This window comes from Pongo abelii, chromosome 19 (assembly GCF_028885655.2).
Source record: "Pongo abelii isolate AG06213 chromosome 19, NHGRI_mPonAbe1-v2.0_pri, whole genome shotgun sequence".
In the NCBI taxonomy this organism is placed as follows: Eukaryota; Metazoa; Chordata; class Mammalia; order Primates; family Hominidae; genus Pongo; species Pongo abelii.
In genome coordinates this window covers 20,770,295-20,795,640 of record NC_072004.2, presented here as the reverse complement: position 1 = coordinate 20,795,640, position 25,346 = coordinate 20,770,295, and the positions used below count along the sequence as shown (strand labels likewise).

At 46.2% G+C, this 25,346-nt stretch overlaps 1 protein-coding gene across 3 annotated transcripts in view; it reads right to left on the bottom strand.

The window, feature by feature from the left end:
• Positions 1 to 689: 689 nt before the first annotated feature.
• The window catches only part of SLC47A1 (solute carrier family 47 member 1), a 43,931-nt gene continuing 19,274 nt past the window's right edge, over positions 690 to 25,346 (bottom strand). The window contains 11 exon segments of one of the 3 annotated variants that reach the window (NM_001131190.2): positions 693 to 2,397; positions 6,895 to 6,976; positions 8,186 to 8,280; positions 12,557 to 12,689; positions 12,937 to 13,006; positions 18,359 to 18,434; positions 18,556 to 18,664; positions 22,393 to 22,460; positions 22,546 to 22,659; positions 22,765 to 22,862; positions 23,146 to 23,243. In NM_001131190.2, coding sequence (NP_001124662.1) covers positions 2,171 to 2,397; positions 6,895 to 6,976; positions 8,186 to 8,280; positions 12,557 to 12,689; positions 12,937 to 13,006; positions 18,359 to 18,434; positions 18,556 to 18,664; positions 22,393 to 22,460; positions 22,546 to 22,659; positions 22,765 to 22,862; positions 23,146 to 23,243 — 1,170 coding nt within the window. In that variant the 3' untranslated portion in view covers positions 693 to 2,170. 3 annotated transcript variants of the gene reach the window in all.

Sequence of the window (25,346 nt, the reverse complement as noted above, 5' to 3'; positions counted from 1 at the left end):
TCCCTGTGGGGGAGGACCCCTCGTGTGCTTTTGGATGACACGGGTTTTTATCAGGAGAGTTTGTAGGTCAGGTTGGAAGAACAAAATCCCTAGAGGGTGGGCAGACAGGACGGAGCTAGTGATTCCATCCTCCCGCGGAGCACGGGTCTGGCGCTTTCTGGCAGCTTCTCCTGGCCTGGGCATGCTGTGGGTTCAGGTGTTTCCGGGAGAGGAGGGGTCCTGTCTCGCAGGGACCCCAGCCTCCCTGCTCCTGGCGGCCCGGGGTGGCCTCCTGGCCAGCGGCTATTTGTGGCTGGTGGTTGAAAGAACCTCCTCTCATCCCCAGGGGGTCCCTGCCCTACCCGGCAAGGGGAAGGGCAGGGGGTCCTGTGCGAGGGGAATGGAGACAGGGTTCGAGGGTTCCTGACGAGGAGCTGGGGAGGGGCCTCTGCGGTGTCTGCCCCCTGCCCCCAGGCCCAACACCGAGGGCCACAGTGCAAACCTTTATCTGCCTTCCTGGAGAATGGGCCTCGTGGCCCCAAGAACAAGGCACTGAGGGTAGAGATACCTTAAGGTGGCCCCAACCAAAATCAGCAGTTGGGTGTTTTTTACTCAAAGTAGGTAACTTTTCTGATTTTGTTATTTCAGGAAAAGGCGATGCTGAGAGCATTATAGCCATCCTAGCACTAAGTCAGCAATGTAGAGGCAAATCTCTATTTAATGTTTTATTTGAGAAGAAAGAATTGCATGTTCAGGGCATCCATGTAGACCAGTTGGTCCTCGGTATGTCGGAACAACACAGAGAAGGCTGGAGGTTTTATCCAAAGAAATGTCAGTATTGCTCTTTGAGAAAGTTTATTGGCACCAGGAAGGGTCCTGGGAGTTGGCAAGCTACAACTGGTGAGCAACTGGGCAGGCAAAATTATTCCTAGAGCTTCAGCAAGTTATCTCAGCAGTTATGGATAAAGCTGGTCTCAGCTTACAGCAGGCAGTTTCACCAGCTGGATGTCCAGAGAATTACATTACTAGATTAATGTTTATGTGCCTGAGGTGCTTTTATCCCTGGCTTCTTGACTTTTGATTGGGTGTGATAAGAATGACTTAATTTGGTGTAATCCACTTTCACAGCACTGAGCATACTTAGTATGTACTGAGGCTTGCTGAATTAACAGTGTGTACCGCACCCCAGGAAGGCTTAATGAAGTAGGATTGCTACTTAAGCTAAGACCTTTATTAAAATTTTGTCCTCTGGCCAGGCGTGGTGGCTCATGCCTATAATCCCAGCACTTTGGGAGGGCAAAGTGGAAGGATTGCTTGATCCCAGGAATTCAAGACCAGCCTGGGAAACAAAGGGTAGACCCCAATATAAAAAATTAGCTAGGCGTGGTGGCACACGCCTGTGGTCTCAGCTACTCGGGAGGCTGAGGTGGAAGGATCACTTGAGCCCAGGAGGTTGAGGCTGCAGTAGGTCACGCACACACCCCTACCAGGAATTATCAGTCCTTGTTTGGATTTCCACAGCTCCAAAGATTTCCCAACTGTTTTTCAGTGCCCACAGTGCCTAGATCTAGACCTCAAATGAAGACTAACAAATGCCAGCTGGGCATGGTGGCATACCCCTGTAGTCTCAGCTACTCTGGTGGCTGACACAGGAGGATTGCTTGAAGCCCAAGAGTTCGAGGCTGCAGTGAGCTATGATCGCACCACCGCACTCCAGCCTGCATGACAGAGCAAGACTTCCGTCTATTAAAAAAAAATTAAAACAAAAACAAATACCATTTGCCCAGTGAATAGTAATCTAAGGCCCAAGGAAAGATATATTGTAAAATACATTTTACATAATTCAAGCAGTATGAATTCTTAAGCACTTAGTTTATGGGTTTCTGTCTAAAAAAATAACAGAAGTATCAAAGCCATTGGCCAATGCAGTCAGCACACTGATCCTTGCTTGGTTCGGATAGTGGTGAATTACTATTCATGTCATCTTTCAGACAGTGTCTTGGGCCACAATATAGCTTTTAACCTTAGTTGCTTTTTCTTTTTATAGAAAAATGAATCTTTGCATTCCCAACCCTCAAAATCCATGGGCACATCTGAATGACATTAACTCAAAGTAAATTGTCACTGGTGGGCCTGTGAATTGTGTGTAAGCTCAAAAGCATCACTTGACCTGACTTTCTTTCCTGCCACGTCACTGAATTCTGACATAGAATCTCACTAAAATCCCCACCAGCAAGATTAAGAAGACCCCCAGGAGCAGAAGCCCTCGCCGCAGCACCAGCTGTTTCCTGGACAACTTAGCGCTGTCCTGTGGATGTTCCGGCAAAGGTTCTTCTTGGCGCATCTGCTGATCCGACTGAGTCTCGCCTGTCTTTCCAACATCGTTCGTTAAAATTCCTTCAAGGTTTTCAGGGCACCCTGGGAGGAAAAAGGAACTTAGCAGCTTAAAAGGGATTTTTTTTTTCATTTGTATAAAGGGCTGTGTATAAAAGGAGTATGTGCTAATAGCAGAGAGAAAGTTAATTCAGGACGCTATTGCTACAGTGAATAAATAAAAGAAATCCTATCCCAGAGTGCCTCTCCACTCACTGCTTCACGAACACCGATGATCCTACCAGTGATGGCTTGGAGCACTCTCCCAGGAGCTAGAGAAATAAGGTAGCCCTCTCCATTAAAATTCACAGGGAAGCTGGGCGCGGTGTCTCATGCCTGTAATCCCAGCAGTTTGGGAGGCTGAGGCAGGCAGATCACCTGAGGTTGGGAGTTAGAGACCAGCCTGACCAATATGGAGAAACCCCATCTCTACTAAAAATACAAAATTAGCCGGACATGGTGGCACATGCTTGTAATCCCAGCTACTCAGGAGGCTGAGGCAGTGAGGCAGGAGTATCACCTGAACCCAGGAGGCAGAGGTTTGGGTGAGCCAAGATGGTGCCATTGCACTCTAGCCTGGGCAACAAGAGCAAAACTCCGTCTCCAAGAAAAAAAAAAAAAAAAGATTCACAGGGGAAATTTTCAAGGAGCCAACACCCATCTAATAAGCATTTCAGAACAAAACACAAGGAGAAACAACCTAAGAAATAATTCATGTCTGGGTGTGATGGCTTACGCCTGTAATTCCAACACTTTGGGAGGCTGAGGTGGGAGAATCCCTTGAGCCCGGGAGTTCAAGACCAGCCTGGGCAACATAGTGATACCTCATCTCTACAAACAAAAACTTTGCTGGGCCTGATGGCGCATGCCTATAGTCCCAACTACTTGGGAAACTGAGGTGGGAGGATCACTTGAGCCCAGGATATCGAGGTGCAGTGAGCTATGATTGTGCTACTGCCGTCCAGCCTGAGTGACAGAGAGAGACCCAGTGTCAAAAAAAACAAAAAAAAAAAACAAAAAAAAAAAAGGAAGGAAGAAAGAATACAAGGCTATTCACAGAATGGGAGAAAGATGTGACCATTCACATCAAAGGGCCTACTAAGTATCGAAGGAGTGCAGAGAATTTCACCCCAAGATATGGCTCCCTGGTATAATGAGTATTTTAAATTAAAAACTCTTTAGAGATCAACAGGCATTGAAAGAGACTTTTCCCCATCTACATAAAAGCCAGACAAACCCACCAAGAAGAACAATTGCCAAACCTTTTACAAAATAATGCCAGTCTCTGAGGTTCATTCAACTTCCAAAGGGAACCAGTCTGTCCACCCTGCCCCCAATCCATTCATTCTGCAAAATATCCAATCATTTTCCCTAGTACTCATTTACTATCCCTCAACAGAAGCACCAAATGCCCTATCTCCTCTCTCCCCTCTGAAAGTTGGTTATATGAGTGTTGGGCCTCACTGGGATGTTGGGTAACGACGGTGATTCTTCCCTTGTGCATGGTTAAATACATTTGTATGCCTTTTCTCTTATTCATCGGCCTTATTATAAGTTGAATTTTCAGTGAACCATTGGAGGACAAGGGGAAAGCTTCTCCTTCACCCCAACAGTTTCAAGCAGATAATGACTCACACCTAGACTTAGTCTCAAGACACTTCAGAACAGTAAGAGTAATAGGCCAGGCATGGTGGTTCACACCTGTAATCCCAACACTTTGAGAGGCTAAAGCAGGAGGATTGCTTGAATCCAGAAGTTCAAGACCAACCTGGGCTGCAAAGCAAGACCTGGTCTCTACAAAAATATTAAAGAGTTAGCTGAGCATAGTGGCGTGCACCTGTAATCCCAGCTACTCAGGAGGCTAAAATGGGAGGACTGTCTGAGCCTAGGAGTTTGAGACTGCAGTGAGCTATAATTGCACCACTGCACTCCAGCCTGGGTGACAGAACAAGACCCTACCTCAAAAAAAAAAAAAAAAAGGAATAATAATAAGAAAATATCCTAAAAGCTTCCAAAGAGAAAAATGAAGGCAGATTACATAATGGCACGAGAATAAGCTTGGCCACCCCACTTCCTAATGAGCATAAGTGGATGAATGTTAGGAATATAGCAATATCCTCAGAGTTCTGAAAGAAAATCATTTTGGGCCGGGTGCAGTGGTTCATGCCTCTAATCCCAGCACTTTGGGAGGCTGAGACAGGCAGATCACTTGAGCCCAGGAGGTCAAGGCTGCAGTGAACCTTGAGCGTACCACTGCACTTCAGCCTGGGTGAAAGAGAAAGAGAGAAAGAGAGAAAAAGGGAGGGAGGGAGGGAGAAAAAGAAAATCATTCTGAACAGAATCATACCAGCTCACACTTAGCAAAATGCTTTCCCTGGTCAGGCAGTTCTGGGTGCTTCTCAACCCCAACAGCAGTAGTATAAAAGTAAGTGCCATTGTTAGGCCGGGTGTGGTGGCTCACGCCTGTAATCCCAGTACTTTGGGAGGCCGAGCCAGGCAGATCACTTGAGGTCAGGAGTTCAAGAAAAGTCTGGCCAACATGGTGAAACCCCGTCTCTGCTAAAAATACAAACATTAGCAGGGGGTGGTGGCGCACCACTGCACACGCCTGTAATTCCAGCTACTCAGGAGGCTGAGGCAGGAGAATCACTTAAACCTGGGAGGTAGAGGCTGCAGTGAGAATGAGCCACTGCACTCCAGCCTGGGTGACAGAGTGAGACTCAAAAACAACAGGGATAAATGCTATTGTTATGCAGATTTTACAAATCAGGGAAATTGGCAAGATGGTAGAAAACATCCACCAACCCTTCCCTGAAGATCATTATAGAACCTCAATAAAACAAATTAAATATCATCTTGAAGGCATCAGAATGCAAACGATGTAATAAAGAGTCACCAGGGCAAGATCCAGGGGATGAAGGAAACCCAGAGGGGCTGCCCAGCCTCTGGGGCTGCTTCACATCAGAGAGTTCATTCAGATCAGAGAGTTCATTCAGATCAGAGAGATGAGAAGATGCAGGTCAGAGAGATCTACATCCAGATCACATGACTGAAACGCTGAGCAGGGCTTTGGGGACTTGGGTACCTACCAAGAATCAGGCCCTGGCAAACCTCTCTGTACTTGAGGTTAGAACCCCAAAGGGCTGCATCCAAGACTTAAGGATGAACCAGTCCAGGTGTGGTAGCTCATGCCTGTAATCCCAGCACTTTGGGGGGCCGAGGAGGGCGGATCACTTGCGGTCAGGAATTCGAGACCAGCCTGACCAACGTGGTGAAACCCCATATCCACTAAAAATACAAAAATTAGTCAGGTATGGTGGCGGGCGCCTATAATCCCAGCTACTCAGGAAGCTGAGGCAGGAGAATTGCTTGAACCCGGGAGGCAGAGGTTGCAGTGAGCTGAGATCGCGCCATTGCACTCCAGCCTGGGTGATAGGGTGAGACTCCTTAAAAAAAAAAAAAAAAAAAAAAAGCATGAACCAGAAGAAGTAAACCAAGCCTCACACTGGCTGCAGCACACCTTCAGGTCGGCTGGGTGCTCCAGATACCTCCATTTCCAAGATTGCCCTAGACTGCTGGTCACCCTCAGTGTCCAACAGAAGCAAAAGAAAATCCTCTCTGAAGATAAATAGACAACATTCTTTCAGGCTCAAGTTACTTCTATGAACAATTTTCAAATATAAAGTCTGGAACATAATTAAAGATAACCAGGCCAGGTGTGGTGGCTCACGCCTGTAATCCCACTGCTTTGGGAGGCCAAGGCAGGAGGATCGCTTGAGCCCAAGATGTAGAGGCTGCAGTGAGCTACCATCGTACCACTGCACACCAGCCTGGGCAACAGGGCAAGACCCTCTCTCTATTTAAAAAAAAAGTTTTTCTTTAATTTTAAAAAATTAATTTAAAAATAAATTAAAATCAAAGATAACCAGACACACAGCACAGGAGCCTAGACAACATGAATGAAAATTGGCAGAAACAACACAACTGACCACTGACTGCGTATCAGTCGTTCTATGAAGTCAAAGTGTTTAAATTATAAAGGAGCAAGGATTACTGTGAGTGGGTGGCTAACTGCCTAAGCGGCCAGGAATCAGGGGGATTACTCAACTGACTGAAGAAAACCATAACCACATTTGCACGATGTGCATCAAGCAAAGGTCCGAGCAACGACCTGTTTAAAGCCCACAAGTGTCTGCCTGATGAACAGCAGGGACCACATTCAAACAAACAAATGTCAGTTTCCAAGCTATGGTAGAAGCACAGTATCTCCAAGTGTTAGAAATGCCTGCAAAGTGCTTGCAGAAATTAGGGGAGGAACTGGGGACCTTTCAGTCATCTATAGCGTTATACTAATGTGTGGAATTAAAGCAAATAAACTTGAAGTCAGTTTACCTTGAATTGGGTGTTTATCATGTGTTTCTGAAACATTATTGCCCTATTTAAATGAGAGCTCATAGCAGCAAATCTAGCTGTGTCTCACTAACAGCCCCTCCAGTCCTACCTAGACAGGCTTGTCTAAGGGCTGAGGGAGTCATATCATACCTGGGTGAAGCGGATCCTGAGGGAGAGCAGAATTCCCACTCCGAGGCACGTTGTTTACTTTCAAATTGGCGTGTACCTGAGCCTGGAAAATGAAACTTAGTCAGTCTGTCAGGCTTCACGATAGTGTTAATACGGTATTTTACTTGACCACCTAGTACAGGAAGAGCCAAGCCATTTTCCTTAATTGGCATGTATAGCTGAAGTTCCTCTCATTCACAGGTCATCTTTCATAAAGATTGAAATGGGGCCAGGCTCAGTGCTCACATCTGTAATTCCAGCACTTTGGGGGGCTGAGAAGGGAGGATTGCTTGAGCCCAGGAATTCAAGGCCAGCCTGCGCAACACAGCAAGATCCCATCTCAATTAAAAAATTAAAAACAAAAAAACAACAACAAAAAAAAACCAGCCAGGCATGGTGGCGCATGTCTGTATTCCCAACTACTTGGGAGGCTGAGACAGGAGGATTACTTGAGCCCAGGAGGTTGAGACTCCAGTGAGATGTGATCCTGCCACTATAGTCCAGCCTGGGTGACAGAGTGAGAGCCTGTCTCTTAAGAAAAAGGAAACAGAAAAGGTTGAAATGGGTCCATGAGAGGGAAGGTGGGATGGGAACAGTACAGGGTGAGGGAGACAGGGACAAGAGAGGGACCAAGATCATTTAGAACTCTCTCTTTTTACTTTATCTCTTTCTTCTTTTTAAAAAATTTTTATTTGTAGAGACAGGTTCTCGCTCCATCACTCAGGCTGAAGTGCAGTGATCACAGCTCACTGCAGCCTCGAACTCTTGGGCTCAAGCGATCCTCCCGCCTCAGCCTCCTGAATAGCTGGGACTACAGGCATAAGCCACTGTACCTCGACTCATCTCATTTTTCTCCCACCTATTTCTAGACCTCACACTGACCCCAGAAAGTTGAAGGGAAGGATGCACACAAGTATCTTAACAAAACATTTGGAGACCATAAAAACACCATCAGGATGACTCTGATGCATCCCACCTTTCTCTCCAGTTCTAATTCTTGTCCTGAAATTGGATTTTCCTGCACAAGAGTGACAGCCTGGCATGGGAGACAAGGAAGAAAGGAGTCCCCTGTTTTTCTGGGAATGGATAAAGCCAGGGTCATCTGGCCCTTCACATCTGAACTGTCTAGTTAAAACAACAAGAACAATAGTATTCATGAGATAAGAATAAAGAAAATGAGAAAAGAACTTTCCAAAAGAAAAAAGGGAGAGCCAGATCAGATCCTGTTTTTCTAGGAGAGGAACCTTTACCGGGACAGAATGAACATAGTTACCTGCTGACAGGCTTTTTTCCAATTTAGCTGAATAATAAAGCCTAGAAAACACACAGCTTGAAAGACTGTACAGATGATGATCCCTGACCACAGACCTAGAAATAGAAATATTTAATAGAGGTTAATTCCATAGAAAACCAGCTGCCCCTGGGGAGTATGGTTTGCCTATCTCAATTCTGTCAGCCATACTGAATATCTGCTTTCATGGCTGAGGTGGAGCCCACAGTGGGCCAGAGACCTCTATCCTGCTCCTCCTCGGGCTTCCAGAAGGTTCCAGAAGGTTCTGGAAAGCCCAGTACTCCCTGAGGCCACCCCCAAAAGGGCCATCTCTTTTGGTTCAGGATTTTGGAACAAATATTCAGAGGATATTTTTGGCTTTACTGATTATAATGCTTGAATATTAAGAAAAATGCCAGTTATAAGGAAATTAAAATTTCCCAAGACCAACTGCTTCTGCCCTGGTTTCCTCAGAAAAGGGGACTAACATTAAAAAAAAAAAAAAAAAAAAAAAGCAGAAATCACTAGCCATGTAAATTACTAATGTTCTCTCCCTCAGAGTTTCTGTCAGACCTTGGACCTTAACTTGCTTGACACAGACTTTGCTGGAAGCTTCCAGAGCAGGGCTGGGCACCTACAGATGACTGGAGAACACCAAAGGCAGGCCAGGTGGGAATGGATGGCGGGAAAAGCCCTGTGAATCTCAAGGCACCACACAGGGCACAGAGGGAGACCCCAGGTGAGGAGGGTTTTTTGGTCAACAGTAAACTAATGGCAGAACCAAAAGCTCCAACAATAACCAAGAGACAAGGGCATGACCTTAATAAAAACAGACCTCTGCCTCACAACCTGCAGCACCCTGCCCAAGAAACCCCACCCCATCTACAATAAACCCAGGAAGCCAGCCTTCCCTAAATCAGACTTGCACGAAGCAAGATCCCCGCCTTTGGTAACAGTCCAGGAAGATAACCAGTAACTTCTGTAACGATTGGCCCCAGACGGCCAGGACTTGATTAGCAACTGACAGCTTCCCTAATTTTGCTCTGCACTTCCAACTTAGGACCAACCAGAGAAAGTAAAATACATCCCCCTAACCAATCACATGGGAGGCCCATTTCTAGTCAGCCACCTCCAGCATCCCCCAGATCAACAGTCTCCACTCAGGACACACCTGCAGCCTCCCCTTTTATCCACTGTGACGCTTTCCCACTCCTTTGCCTGCCTTTGAGTCTCTGCCCAAATGCAAGTGGTGGCAGCCAACACCCTTGCTGAGAATACACAGCCTTTGCTTGTCTTGCTTGGTTGGTCCTGGTTTATTTCCACAGCTGTCCCAGATCTATGTAAGGGTTAAGGTGGCTAGTCTGGGTTCCTGGTTTATGGATTCGGTACAGGGTTTACAGCTCTGTTTCTTGGTACCAATCACATTTTTCAGGTATGATCAGCCTGCCCTTTTGTTTGTTTGTTTGGTTTTTAGAGTCAGGGTCTTGCTCTGTTGCCCAGGCTGGAGAGCAGTCGCACGACCACAGCTCACTGCAGCCTCCAACTCCTAGAGTCAAGTGATCCTTCTGCCTTGGCTCCCAAAGCACTAGGATTATAGGTATGGGTCACTACGCCCAGCCTAGCCTGCTCTTAGAATAGTATAGTTGGTGCCACCTGCTAGTCCTATAAAAAATTAGTAAAAGCAAGCTACTGGCTTCCTCTTTCAAATCCAGTGTTCTCAGTACATAGAAACTACAAGCTCACCCGAACCACCTTAAACAGGAAATAACCAGCTACCTCCAGCTATAATTTGAAAGTTATGAATTAGATTTCCAATAATTTTAGAATACATCATTTAAAAGATTACCGTTTGACCCAACCTAGGTGCCCAAAGTGGGATGATTATTAGAATCTCATGGGCAAGGCCCGGGAGTTTACATATTTAAAATGTTTCCCAGGGATTCTGAAGGTCATTATGATTTCCTGGGGTTGCTTCTGAGAACCTGCAGAATTCTGATGCTCTCCTAGACACCTTGTATAGGTATACTGCATACCATACCAGGAGACACAATACTCAAAACCAATTCATACCACACTTTCTTCTAATAGGTGGGTAGGGGGGATTGACTACAGTCTTCTCATAGAGCCCTCACATCCCCAGGGCCCCCACCATTTCTTTTCAGTGATTCTCAACTTCCTGTTCTACTTTGCACAATTAGTTATGCTTTTTTTAAATTTTATTTTATTTTAAGGTAGAGTCTCACTCTGTTGCCTAGGCTGGAGTGCAGTGGTGCCATCTTGGCTCACTGCAGCCTCCGCCTCCCGGGTTCAAGCAATTCTTGTGCCTCAGCCTCCCGAGTAGCTGGAACTACAGGCGCACACCACCACACCTGGCTAATTTTTGTATTTTTAGTAGAGACAGGGTTTCGCCATGTTGCCCAGGTTGGTCTTGAACTCTTAACCTCAAGTGAACCGCCCACCTCAGCCTCCCAAAGTGCTGGAATTACAGGCATGAGCCACTGTGCCTGGCCTAGATATATTTTGTTAAATGAATAGGTGAGCCAAGGACAGCACTTGGGATATAGACGGATTTATATTTCAAAGCAGGTTCCTCATGCCTGTAATCCCAGTTACTTGGGAGGCCAAGGTGGGAGGATCACTTGAGTCAAGGAGTTTGAGACCAGCCTGGGCAACATAGCAAGACCCCATCTGTAAAAAAAAATGAAACAAGAGAATAAAGTAGACTCCTCTTCTAAAAAAGTTGAACTCATAGAAGTAGAGAGTAGAATGATGGTTACCAGAGACTGGTGGCAAGGAGGGGAGGGCGTGGGAATGGGGAGTTGTTAAGGTACAAAGTTTCCGATAGGAAGAATAAGTTTTGAGATCAATTGCACACCAGGGTGACTGTAGTCAATGTACTGCACATTTTGAGTTAACTAAGTAAATTTCAAATGTCTCACCATAAAAAATAGTGGTGATAAGTATGTTAATTAGCTTAATTTAATCATTCCACATTTTATACATATATCAAAACACCACACTGTACCCCATAAATGTATACAACTATAATTTGTCAATTTAAAGTTTAAAAGATATAATATAGAGAATTTAAATTATTTCCTTAATATTTTATACTGATTGCATGTTGCAATAATTTTAGATATACTGTGTTACATAAAATACATTACTTTAAAAATAAAAATAAATTAGATTCCTATAATATTTGCATTAGCTAGGCAATTGGCAAATCCAAAATATGAATCACACCAGAAACTCAGCTAAATAATTTTCTGCACTATCATGCAAGCCCAATGAACTTTGCATTGGCAATTCTATTCTTTGAACAACTCCTGTATTTTTAATTAAAATATTATTGAACTTGAGAAAAATGTGCCACATAAAGGAACATACTGAACTGGAAGTTCCCTGTAGGTATCAGTTGACTTCTCACCACCTCTGAGCCTGCCAAGTACAGATGAATCAAAACAAGCCACGCTTTAAGTCAGTCACTACTCACCCCAAAGATAAATGTCCAGGTTTTCATATCATCATTTATTAACTGCCAATATGTTCCCAATTATTATTTTAGAAATCAAAGCTGGGCAGTCATTTATTTCCGTACTTTTTAAAAAGATTAGCTCTGGTAATTTCAGATGCTGTGGATTAAGTTTTTTCTTCCAAATGTGGGAAGGTGCTCAAGTCCACCCTCTTCCTCCTGTGCTGTTCACACCGACCACGTGTATGGCCTTGTGGGGAGCTCTGTGGGGGCACAGAGCTAAGGCTGCACAAGGAGGGAGGTGGAGGCTGCGGAGTGCGATGAGGGTGATGAGAAGGGCACTGGCCACCCATTGCCCTCCAAGGATCCAGCCACACTGCTTGGTGAGCACACGGGGCCCTGCTCTAGGATGCAGAGTACCACCGTGAGTGCTGACCCTGCGGCACCCCACGCATGCAGGACAGACCGCCTACGATGGCCCTGGCACTGCAGAGTCACCCTCAGGGGCTCACATGCTGTCTCTAAAGAACAGCATGGAACACGCTAAAGGGATGCTTCCAAATGCTTCTTCAGCGGTCCCTGCTGTCGCCTCCTTTAGAGAAGTGAGGGCTGAATGACTCAGGATAGGAGGTGAGTAGAAAGGGTATCTGTGCTCAAGTGTGTCAGCGTGGAAGACTGCCCGCAGGGGTGTGAGGGGCAGGACCACGTAGCCTTGGGGCCCTGGCTAGAGCTGGAGGCCACCTCCTGAATGCCCCCTGCGCTCTCTGACAAGACACAGAATGGACGTAGACAAGCTCCCGAGTTTCAGAGGTGAGCCTCAGTCAAAGACCTGTGTGCTCCGACAGTCATTTCCTGGGCTGGTGAGCAGCTAAGCCCTGCCTGCAGAGGTTAGAGCTTACCCATCACTCCAAGTTTGGTTGCAAACATCAGCGCGATCCCGATGGGGAGGCCAACCACATAGTACCCAATGGTATTCACAATGGCTCCAACCTTCTGATTTCCACTCCCCCTCAGAACGCCACCGCTCGTGCACTGCAGGCAGAGAGCATTCCATCAGTGTGAACACATCCGGTGCTCTTGAAACACTCCCATCTCCCGAGCACTTCATATTCTGTGGGACTCTGATGCTAAAGTCCATGGTAAGGTGACAGTACCCTTCTAAACGAAATGTGATAACAATATTCAATCTTCCTACCTATGCTGGCCCCTCCTCTCAGCTGAAATTTACCACCATCAGAAGATCATAACAGTACTTAGGGGACTACTACATAATACTTACAGCAAGAGCTTCAAAGAGGTGGGAAACAGCATAAATTGGAACCACCTGAGCCACCAGATTAATGATATCTCTGTTAGGAAAATAAAGCACGTGGTGATTAGGAGACAAAGTGGAGAAAGAAGTATTTAGCTTTCTGGCTGGGCGCAGTGGCTCATGCCTGTAATCTCAGCATTTTGGGAGGCTGAGGCAGGAGAATCACCTGAGGTCAGGAGTTTGAGACCAGCCTGGCCAACATGGTGAAACCCCGTATCTACTAAAAATGTAAAATTAGCCAGGCCTGGTGGTGGGTACCTGTAATCCCAGCTACTCAGGGGGCTGAGGCAGGAGAATCGCTTGAACCCAGGAGGCAGTGAGCTGAGATCGCATCACTGCACTTCAGCCTGGATGACAGAGTGAGACTGTCTTAAAAAAAAAAAAGTATATAGCTTTCTGCATATTACAGCCATGCGCGTGCATTGAGGCCAGCAGCCTAGTCAGGGACAGTTCTCCTGTTGCTGGGTCCATAGAGGAAACTAACTGCATGTTGTATCCACAGCTTTTAGAAAAAATATGCAGCACCACACCCTTGTCTTCAGGAGATATGTTCCAAGTTCCCCAGTGGATGCCTGAAATCGCAGAGAGGACTGAACCCTAAATACATTGTGTTTTCCTTATACACACATACGTATGATAATGTTAACTTATAAATTGGGCACAGTAAGAGAGTAACAACAGTAATAATAAAGTAGGCCATAACCACATGCCAGCATCACTACTTTTGTGCTTTGGGATTACTAGCACTGTGATACCAAAACAGTCGATCTGAAATAACTAGCAGGTGGAAAGCACACACAGTGTGAAGACGTTGGACAAAGGGATGATTTCATGTCCCAGGCAGGACGTGAGATTTCCTCCTAATACTCATAACAGCATGCAATTGAAAACTTATGAATTGTTTATTTCTGGAATTTTCCACTTAAGATTTTCAGACTGCTGGGCACGGTGGCTCACGCCTATAATTCCAGCACTTTGGGGGGCCGAGGCGTGCAGATCACAAGGTCAGGAGATCGAGACCATCCTGGCTAACGTGGTGAAACCCCGTCTCTACTAAAAATACAAAAAAATTAGCCAGACATGGTGGCGGGTGCCTGTAGTCCAGCTGCTGGGGAGGCTGAGACAGGAGAATGGCGTGAACCCGGGAGGCGGAGCTTGCAGTGAGCCGAGATCACGCCACTGCACTCCAGCCTGGGTGACAGAGTGAGAGTCCCTCTCAAAAAAAAAAAAAAAAAAAAAAAGATTTTCAGAACAAAATTGACTGCAGGTAACTGAACCTTGAAGCGCAAAACCGAGGATAAGGAGGGGCTACTGCATAGTCCCTTTGATCAGTGTAGACAAATCAAGGGATTTGGTGACACCCCTCCCCCGTTCCCCATCAGCTGAAAAGAAGTTTGGCTGGGCCCAGTGGCACGCATCTATCATCCCAGCAAGTTTGGGTGCATCCTTCTTTTAAGATGATGCCACAGGCCAAGTCTGACTGTGTCTCTTAGTAAGCCTGAGTGAAGCGCTACAGAGTAAAAATTAAGTTCCCTCTATGGATAGATATATTCTGCAGAATTATCCTTGGTTCCTAGAAATGGGACCCCTAAAGCTAGGGGTTGGATTCTAACCCCTGCACGTGAAGGGAGACGAGAAAAATGCTGCCCTGACCTGGGGAAGCAAGAAATTCACAACACCCTTGGAGTGAGTTTGGTCACTCCAAACTAGAACCTAGAAGACTGTCTCCCAATAAATACTTGTTTAATTACTAAATAAGAAATCCAGCACTGGCCCGGACGTGGTGGCTCACGCCTGTAATCCCAGCACTTTGGGAGGCCAAGGCGGGCGGATCACCTGAGGTGGTGAGTTCAAGGCCAGCCTGACCAACATGGAGAAATCCCGTCTCTTCTAAAACTACAAAATTAGCGGGGGTGGTGGTACATGCCTGTAATCCCAGCTACTCGGGAGGCTGAGGCAGGAGAATCGCTTGAAGCCAGGAGGTAGAGATTGCGATGAGCCGAGATCGCGCCATTGCACTCCAGCCTGGGCAACAAGAGCGAAACTCCATCTCAAAAAAAAAAAAAAAAGAAAGAAAAGAAATCCAGCACTGAACAAGATGATCACTTCCTCCTCACCAAAAAGGACAGAAATATAATTATTTTGTTCAAATTTTATTTTTTGAATAGGTAACATGCACATGGTCAAAAAATGGAACAATATGAACAAGATAGTAAGCAAAGTCTTACTGCAGTGCCCTTCCAGTTTGCCCCAGTACCAGCCCTACCTCCTCCAGGTAACAATTCCTAGCACGTTCCATATTTGTCTAGTGTCTATGAAAATATAAGCAGATACAAATGTATATTCTTAATTTTGCTTTCTATACTCTATCATTTCACATGCAGCATTCTCTATATGATGTTCTGCACCTGTTTTTTCCAGCTGAGATATTATATTCACTTTTTTTTTTAGACAGGGTCTCACTGTCACCCAGGCTGAAGTGGAGTGATGCAATCATGGCTCACTGCAGCCTCAACCTCTCAGGCTCAAGTGATCCTCCCACCTCAGCCTCTTGAGTAGCTAGGACTACAGGTGCACACCACCATGCCCAGCTTAATTTTATTTTTTGTAGAGATGGGGTTTCGCCCAGGCTGGTCTTGAACTCCTGGGCTCAAGTGATCCTTTTGCCTCAGTCTCCCAAAGTGTTGGGATTACAGGCATGAGCCACCGCGCCTGGCCTATATTCACTTTTATATTTCACCCAAATGTATTCTTTCAATGTGCTGTTAAATTTTGTCTAATAAGTTTTTTTTTTTTGAGACGGAGTCTCACTCTGTCGCCCAGGCTGGAGTGCAGTGGCTCGATCTCGGCTCACTGCAAGCTCCGCCTCCTGGGTTCACGCCATTCTCCTGCCTCAGCCTCCCGAGTAGCTGGGACTGCAGGTGCATGCCACCACGCCCGGCTAATTTTTTGTATTTTTTAGTAGAGACGGGGTTTCACCGTGTTAGCCAGGATGGTCTCAATATCCTGACCTCGTGATCCACCCACCTGGGCCTCCCAAAGTGCTGGGATTACAGGCGTGAGCCACAGCGCCCGGCCTATGTCTAATAACATTTTATTTTGGATTTTTAAATTCATATTAATACATAAGAGTGATCTGTGATTTTCTTTCTTTTTTATGTGCAAACTTTGTCAGATTTTCGCACCAATGTTATATTTGCTTCATAAACAGAATGCAAAGTTTTCCTTTTCCTGTGCTCTGAAATTTTCTGTATTACCTATGTTCGCAATTCCCTATGTTTTGAAGATTTTATAAAATTATCCTTTGGAACCTTCTGGGATTGTGCTTTTTGACATTTTAAAATAGCTTTCTCGGCCAGGCGTGGTGGCCCACGCCCGTAATCCCAGCACTTTGGGAGGCCGAGGTGGGCGGATCACAAGGTCAGGAGATTGAGACCATCCTGGCTAACACAGTGAAACCCCATCTCTACCAAAAATACAAAAAATTAGCCGGGGGTGGTGGCAGGCGCCTGTAGTCCCAGCTACTTGGGAGGCCGAGGCAGGAGAATGGCATGAACCCGGGAGGCGGAGCTTGCAGTGAGCTGAGATCATGCCACTGCACTCCAGCCTGGGTGACAGAGCGAGACTCTGTCAAAAAAAAATAAAAAATAGCTTTCTCTTATTTCTTACCAGGAAATCAGTTTATTTAGACCTTCTATCTTTTCTAGGATACATACTGATCAATTATTTCCCTAGAAAATTATCTGTTTATTCCAGGTTTTTAGATTTCCTTGGAAAAAGTTGTGCAAAGTAGTCTCTTAGGATTTTTAAAAATGATTGTGTTTAGTAGTAACGTCCCCCTTTCTTTGTTAGAGGTGCCGTTTCCCCGCCCCCTGTGATTAAGTTAGGTAGAGGTTCATCTCTTTCACCGATTCTACCAGGTTGGGTCGATCCTGGCCACCTTACAAGTAATTTGATTGTTGAGTTTCTGATGTTTCCTCGTCTCATCAGTTCTATAGTTTGTGGGCCTCTTGTTTTTCATTATTTTCCTTCGCCGCTGTATGGTTTCCCAAGTGGACAGATTCAGAGTCCAGCTTCTACTATGTTCCTTCTGAAACCATCCATCTGTCCTGGTCCTCGTAAAGTTCATCCTGAGTCCCTTTGTGAGAAAAGCCAACTATTTACCACCGCCTTCCCCACTCATTCTGAGTGAGGGAGTTAGAAACTTTTTTTTTTTTTTTTTTTTGAGACAGAGTCTCACTCTTGTCGCCCAGGCTGGAGTGCAGTGGCAGGATCTCAGCTCACTGCAAGCTCCACCTCCCGGGTTCACGCCATTCTCCTGTCTCAGCCTCCCGAGTAGCTGGGACTACAGGCACCCGCCACCACGCCCAGCTAATTTTTTGTATTTTTAGTAGAGACGGGGTTTCACCGTGTTAGCCAGGATGGTCTTGATCTCCTGACCTTGTGATCCACCTGCCTCCAGCTCCCAAAGTGCTGGGATTACAGGCGTGAGCCACCGCGCCCGGCCGAGCCTCTGATCTTGCAAATGAGTCAGACATCCCTGCTGCAACAACCACAGGCGGCCTCTATGATAGCATCTATCCAACTTAACCATTTCTTTTTTAAATTTTGAGATGGAGTCTCATTCTTGTCACCCAGGCTGGAGTGCAGTGGCACGATCTTGGCTCACTGCCACCTCCTCCTCCTGGGTTCAAGTGATTCTCCCACCTCAGCCTCCTGAGTAGCTGGGATTACAGGCGTGTGCCACCACGCCCAGCTAATTTTTGTATTTTTAGTGGAGATGGGGGTTTCACCATGTTGGCCAGGCTGGTCTCGAACTCTTGACCTCAGGTGATCTGCCGGCCTTGACATACCAAAGTGCTAGGATTACAGGCGTGAGCCACTGTGCCCGGCCTCTTTTTTAAAAAAAATTCCTAGTTTTAAAAAACTTTTTCTGCTGGCATCTTGCTCTTGGAGGAACCATTTCTTTTTTTTTTTTTTTTTTTTTTTTTTTTTTTTTTTTTTAAGACGGAGTCTTGCTCTGTTGCCCAGGCTGGAGTGCAGTGGCACAATCTCGGCTCACTGCAACCTCTGCCTCCTGGGATCAAGAGATTCTCCAGCTTCAGCCTCCCAAGTAGCTGGGATTACAGGCGTCTGCCACCACACCCAGCTAATTTTTGTATTTTTAGTAGAGATAGGGTTTCACCATGTTGGTCAGGCTGGCCTTGAACTCCTGACCTCAGGTGATCCCAAAGTGCTGGGATTACTGGCGTGAGTGAGATGTTTTCTTTTTACTGATAAGATTTCAAACAGCAATGTTTCTGAACAGCCTGATTTTAGAGAACAAAGTTTCTCAATGAACCATTTCTTTATCACAGATTTCACATTTCAAGAAAATCCTTGCACTTACCGGTCGGTAGTAAAAATGTACCCCACGTGATCCTTACAGCTTAACAGCAGGACACTGAAGGCTACAGCAAAGAGCACTGAAGGTAAAAACGGCAGAAGAAACAACACAGTGAACAAGAAGATCCACAGGAAGTGGGGGAGCCTGGGTTTTGCATGCAGAGGCTGCACCAAGAGCCTCGGGTAAAGGGGTCTCAGCACCTGTAATCAGCAGGGAAACGGTAGAGGACTTCCGTGCCTGCTCCATGTCTCCAGCACCCAGAGCGTTTCCTACCCGGACACTGGCAGCCACACTGAAGCCTGCAGGGACCTAAAATAAAAAGGAAACCTGCAACAACGAGTGAGAAACTGCAGAGTGAGAACACGTGCAGAGAAGCAGCCTCATGCCTCACACCTAGTGGGAAAACTTGGTCCTAAAAGTTTTGAAAAGACTGATTTGCAACATCCCCTTTGTCTAGCTGGGAACTCCCACACTACTGTGGAAACTGAACCCCAGGTTACGATGCTTAGCACAAACTGGGCTTTGCTGCAGAGCTTCCAACCTCTGCAACATGAGGATGCTGCACAACCATGTTCCTCCTCTGGGTGTGGGGGGATGGACTGACTCATCAGGAGCCCAGGCTTGTGTCTTTCTTTTTTCTTTTTTTTTTTTAAATAGGGACAGAGGTCAGGCGCGGTGGCTCATGCCTGTAATCCCAGCACTTTGGGAGGCCGAGGCAGGTGGATCACTTGCGGTCAGGAGTTTGAGACCAGCCTGGCCAACATGGTGAAACCCCATCTCTACTAAAAAATACAAAACTTAGCTGGGCGTGGTGGCGCATGCCTGTAATCCCAGCTGCTCAGCAGGCTGGGGCAGGAGAATCGTTTGAACCTGGGAGGCGGAGGTTGCAGTGAGCCACGATAGTGCCACTACACTCCAGCCTGGGTGACAGAGTGAAACTCCTTCTCAAAATAAATAAATAAAATAAAATAAATAGGGACAAGGTCTCACTCTGTCCCTCAGGCTGGAGTGCAGTGGCACAATCATAGCTCACTACAGCCTCGACCTCCTGGGCTCAAACGATCCTGCAACCTCAGCCTCTCAAGTAGCTGGGATCACAGGCATGCGCCTCCACACATGGCATAGTGTCTGTTCTGAAAGACCATCAAGGGATCCAGCTTAGAAGACAGGAGTGGCACTAAAGGAACTGCAGGGAAGCAACCCTGCATTGTGGTTAGGGATCAGGATTCTGAAGCCAGATTGCTTGGGCTCAAATCCCAGCACAGCCACTTTATCAGCTGCATCACCCTGAGCAAGTTACTTACCCTCTTGAAACCTCCAGAGTTTTATCTGTAAAAGGAGTTGAGTCATAGAACCCATCTCATTGGGCTATTGTGAGAACTTAATGAGTCCGTACATGCTAACTGCTTAGAAGAAGCATGTAGGAATTGCTCAATAAAGATTTACCATTACTATTATTTATAAAGTTACCACTTGAAAAATTAATATTAATAAGGAAAAAGGAGTCATCACTTGTTGAAACATGAACATTGCCTTAGGATCAGGATGACTATGGACCAGCTTAAAGAAAATCTGATACACAGATTGAGAAATAAAAAAGTAATAGAAGACTGACTCTCTGCCTATAAATTCACAAGTAGGGACAAACAGAGAGATCGTCTGACAACTTATTTATTCATTACAAAGGGAAAGGTAGTATCTTGACAGGAGAAACCTGGCAGGCACCACCTTAACCAAGCAATCAAAGTTAATACTGGCAGGGTGCAATGGCTGTGCCTGTAATCCCAGCACTTTGGAAGGCCAAGGTCGAAGGATTGCTTGAGCCCAGGAGTTTAAGACCAGCCTGGGCAACATAACAAGACCAAATTAAAAAAAAAAAATTAGCTGGGAGTGGTGGTGCATGCCTGTAGTCCCAGCTACTCAGGAGGCTGAGGTGGGAGAATTGCTTGAGTCCAGGAGGTCAAGACTGTAGTAAGCCAAGATCAGGCCACTGTCACCAGCCTGGGTGACGGAGCAAGACGCTGTCTAAAAAAAAAAACCACCAACAAGTGAAAAGTAGTATCACCAACACTGAGACAGCTCAACATCATGTGCCTCCTGATATGGTGCACTAAGAAGGACACGGCATCACTTCTCTAGCTTTCCTGCCCAAAACGGACAATCTAAATTTATTTATAAGGAAACATCAGCTGAACCACACTGAGTGGACTTCTACAAATAATGGCCTATGTTCTTCAAAAATGCCAAGGTCAAGAAAGACGAAGGAACAATGAAGATCTGTTCCAGATTAAAGGACACTAAAGAGATATGACGCTAGGGGAAAATTAGTGATAAGGGACATTACTGGAACAACTGGTATTGTTTTGAATTGACTGTATTGATATAGTATTTGAACATGGACTGTGTAGAAAGACCAGACAGAATAAATGTGGCAAAACTGGTGAACCTGAGGAAAGGGCATACATCTTTCTTTTGATTAAGAAGAAATATAAGTGTAAATTCTTACAAGCCTATTGGAAAGCATATGGAAATATATTCAAAAGACATAAAATCATACCTTTGTTTCACTTTTACGAATCTTAAAGAAATAATCAGACAAGTATATGAAGATATTTGTCCTAGGATGTTCCTTGAAGAGTTGTTAATATTGAAACATTGGAAATAAACTATTCAACCATAGGAAATTGATTTTAAAAGTATATCACATATAGTGGAATCCTATATACCATTAAGCATTTTGACTTAGATATAGTAATGAATTTACTCAAATATAAAATGTAAATAAAATATTAAAAGTGAAGTAAAAAATCCATGTTAAAAAACTCTGCCAAGGATAGAAAAACAAAAACAAAAAACATAGCTCTGCAAGAGAATAATTCTTAAAGAAAACAGGAAATGTGTACTCTATGTTTTAAAACATAACCAATATCAGAGGGAAAAAATCTAAGTGTTAATGCTGCAAAAAATGCCAAGCATATCTGCTGGCTTGGGTTTCTCCCCACATTACAGACTCCCTTTCTGTTTTTAATTTTCCATTTCTAAAATGGTACTTGCTTCCTTCAGAATCTCCAGTTGATGTTTTCAGGAAAATAAAGCCAAAGAAAAGCCTCCTAATGACTAGTGTTCTCTATGATCAAAATTTCCTCCCTTTTAAGGCTGAATAATACTCCACTGTATGCATAGAACCCGTTTCGTTCACCCGCAGACACATAGGTTGCTTCCACCTTTTGTCTACTGTCAATGATGCCCCTGTGAACACAGTTAACAAGTCAGGCGCGGTGGCTCACGCCTGTAATCCCAACACTTTGGGAGGCCGAGGAGGGTAGATCGCCTGAGGTCAGGAGTTCAAGACCAGCCTGACCAACATGGTGAAACCCTGTCTCTACTAAAAATACAAAATTAGCTGGGCGTGGTGGCAGGCACCTGTAATCTCAGCTACTTGGGAGGCTGAGGCAGAAGAAGTGCTTGAACCCGGGAGGTGGAGGTTGCACTCCAGCCAGGGCAACAAGAGTGGGACTCCGTCTCAAAAAAAAAAAAAAATCCCTTTAAGACCCTGCTTTCAGTTGTTTTGGAGATCTACCTTGGAGTAGCCACACTGTGTTTTCAGAGGCTTCAGAACCAGGCAGGAGCGGGCATAGTGACACAGGCAGCTTGATGTTTATGGTCATACACCCAGCCTCATCCCTCTGCTATGCCACCCACCTGGCCCCTCAAGGCATTTGTGTTGTGACAACTGAAAAAGATTCTAAAAGTATGGAAACAAAATCAAATCTTTCAAGGGAAGTTTCAGCTGGGAGCTGCGTTAGGAGATGGAGAACCAGCAGATCACATGCAGTTTCTCTCCAGCCCCCCTTCAGTTCCTAGGGAAGATCCAGCTGTAGCAGAGGTACCTTCCCAGGCTCAAGGATGGGATTTGACTTTTGTCCATCATTTCACAAATGATTCATGTACGAATGCCTGTGCTCATCCATAGACTCTTTCAGATACCGAGCAAGGAAAATGCCTGGCACCTCCCCACGACCGGCTCCCCTGCTTACCATGTACACAGTGATGGCCAGTTCATACACGATGGACTGAGCGCCCAGCTCCACCATGCCAAGGATGCCTGGTGAAGAGAGACAGCTGTCACCTTGCACCTAGACAGGGCCCCCGGGTTCCCACCAGTCCCCATCATCCAACCTCATACAGACCACTGAGGAAGCTCCCGACCTCATAGGCCCACCACTCCATGCACAGCATGAGCATGCTGGGGACGGCAAGGTGGAGGAAGGAGGCCCAGTCCTGCAGGCACTCGAGGGACCAGCCTGTGGGCGGGACACACACATTTCCAGGAGATCTGGCCATTGGGCCGGAATTCAACCTGAGACAAAACCCACATCCCGGTTGGAAGACAAAAGGGCAGTCATTACCTCCCCATGTAGCTTGATGCAGTTTTTTCCCGAGGATGTAGAAAAAGAGGAGTAGAGCCAGGGTGTACTGGGAAATCAAGTTTGCCAGTGCAGAGCCTCTGGAAAGAACAGTCCCAGTGAGAGGGAGATACCTTTCTGCGCCTCTCCCTGCCCCACTCGGTGAGGAGGGGAGACTCATCCCTTCCCGTGCCGTCCTCAGCAGGCCAAGGTCTTCTTCCCAGAGCAGCCTCACCCTCCATCCCTGACAGTGCTTTCCACAGTGTGCAAGAAAGGGACCACGCATGGACACAAGAACCAGCTGACGCGCCCACTCTTCTCCCTCCTGGAAAAACCACATGCAAGTCATCCCTTCTCCCTGTCCCAAGAGTATGTTGGACTCACATCACCCCAAGATGCAGTTGATGGAGAAACAGATAGTTGGCGAGGGCATTGACAAGGTTGGCTGCAACTCCAGTTACGATCTGGGGCAGTACAATTCCCTGGAACAAGGACACCGCATGCCATCCTTGAGACCCACAGAATAGGACTGCCTTTCTGCTATCCAAGCACACACAGGCTCCAGCTGGCCTGCTCAGCGGGTGTCACAGGCATAGCTGGGGGGCTTAACTGGGGAGGCCACGTCCTTGTTGCTCCTGCCTTTCCACTCTCCCATCCCTTTCTCTTCCTTCTCTCTTTGAGGTATAAAGTGCGGAGTTCTGGCCACAGAGAGACACAGGCAAGATATGTTCAGCAGCAGGGAAGGAAGAAGATAAATGGCTTATTTCCAGCAGTGCAAGGACTGGCAGGGGCTAAATGGGTCAACAAGGCATCTTTGACACTGGACGATAGGAGAAAATGAGAATACTTTCTTCACCAAAATAGAAATTCAGAAAATTGACCTAAGATCTTGAAGAAACTAGAGTTTCTTTCTAGAATATGGAAGGGATTTCAACATATCTAACTTTCAAAAGTACAGGACTGGAGAAACATCCAGACTGTTTGGTGTCTCAAAGTAAGACAGGGTGTGACAGTAAAATTACATCAGACCAAAGAAGTAAAACTCTGTCCTGCCCCATGTCCGGATAGAATAGCAGACGCAGATAAAGTCAGTGCAAACGTAAGAGGAAACCTCCTTTCTCCGAAGGTCACGCTGTCCCCATAAAGTGTCATTACACCCCTCATGGAATGATGAGTGCTTTCTGACTCATTGAGAAACTTTGTTCTCTAAAATCAGACTGTTCAGAAACATTGCTGTTTGAAATCATATCAGTAAAAAGAAAACACCCCACTCTTGCATGGAGGCTCAAAATCATGTTAACACAAAAAAGTAGCCTCAATTCCCAACCCAGGCACAGAGCTTCGTGGGAGCTCCTGGATGTGGCATTTTACATCTGTCCACCCTCAACATCCTTCTTAGCCTTGAGTTTCCTAAGGAGGAGCACCGGGTCCACGTCACAGCCCAGACCTGATGTTGGCCCCTCACTCACAGGTCTGCTCGCGCCTATCAAACCATGGTTTCGCTTAAATGTCACCTGAACCCCACCCTTCTTCAAACCTTTATAATAACTATTCTTCCTTTGCTGAGGCATCCCACAGCCCCTCTAGTCTCTCTCATTGCGACAGCTTGATAAACACAACTGCAAACCCACTGGCCTGCAGTCCTGTCTCTGGTGGTCTCAGGCTGATGGGGCCAGGACAATGGTCTTGGCCGACGACTTGAGTAGGCCACACATTTATGGGGAGGCCCTGGTTAGTTTGTAGCAAGGGAATTAGTGATCAGATTTACTTTTCAGGCAGATGGCAGTGGATGGAGACAGGTTAAGGTCCTCTGAAATGACACAGAGGACAAATGGCAAGAAATGAATTCAGGGCTGGGCACGGTGGGTCACACCTGTAATCCCAGCACTTTGGGAGGCCAAGGTGGGCGGATCACCTGAGGTCAGGAGTTTGAGACTGTCCTGGCCAACATGGTGAAACACCATCTCTACTAAAAATACAAAAACTAGTTGGGCGTGGTGGCACGTGCCTGTAGTTCCAGCTACTTGGGAGGTTGAGGCAGGAGAATCGCTTGAACCTCGGAGGTGGAGGTTGCAGTGAGCTGAGGTCACGTCACTGCACTCTAGCCTGGGCAACAGAGACTCCATCTCAAAAAAAAAAAGAAAGAAAGAAATGAATTCAGGTGGTAGCATGGAGGATTGGGAGGAGGCAGAAGCTATAGGACCAGGTGACTGACCAGATGTGGGAGGGAAGGAAAGATGGAGTCGAGGATGTGACAGGGACAAAAAGGACAGGTTACTGGGAGCAAAGATGGCCGAGGCCACGGAATTCCACCCATTGCGATGGAATGGAAGGCAGAGGAGCAGGCTCGTGGGAGGACGAGCGGAGGTGGCCAAGCCTGTAACACACATGCGTCTCCATGTCCAGTGGTGTCACCTTCTCCTCCAAGGCCCTCTTGACTCTCCTACTTGAAAGTCTGCCTTCCCCTGGTACCATCTGGCTCTGTTCCCACCCTCCGCCCTCTCCAAGGGCATTCACTTTCTCCAAACTCCCAGCTGCTTCTCTTTGGTTCTACGCTCAGCTAATGGTCGCCCTGTCTTCCTAGG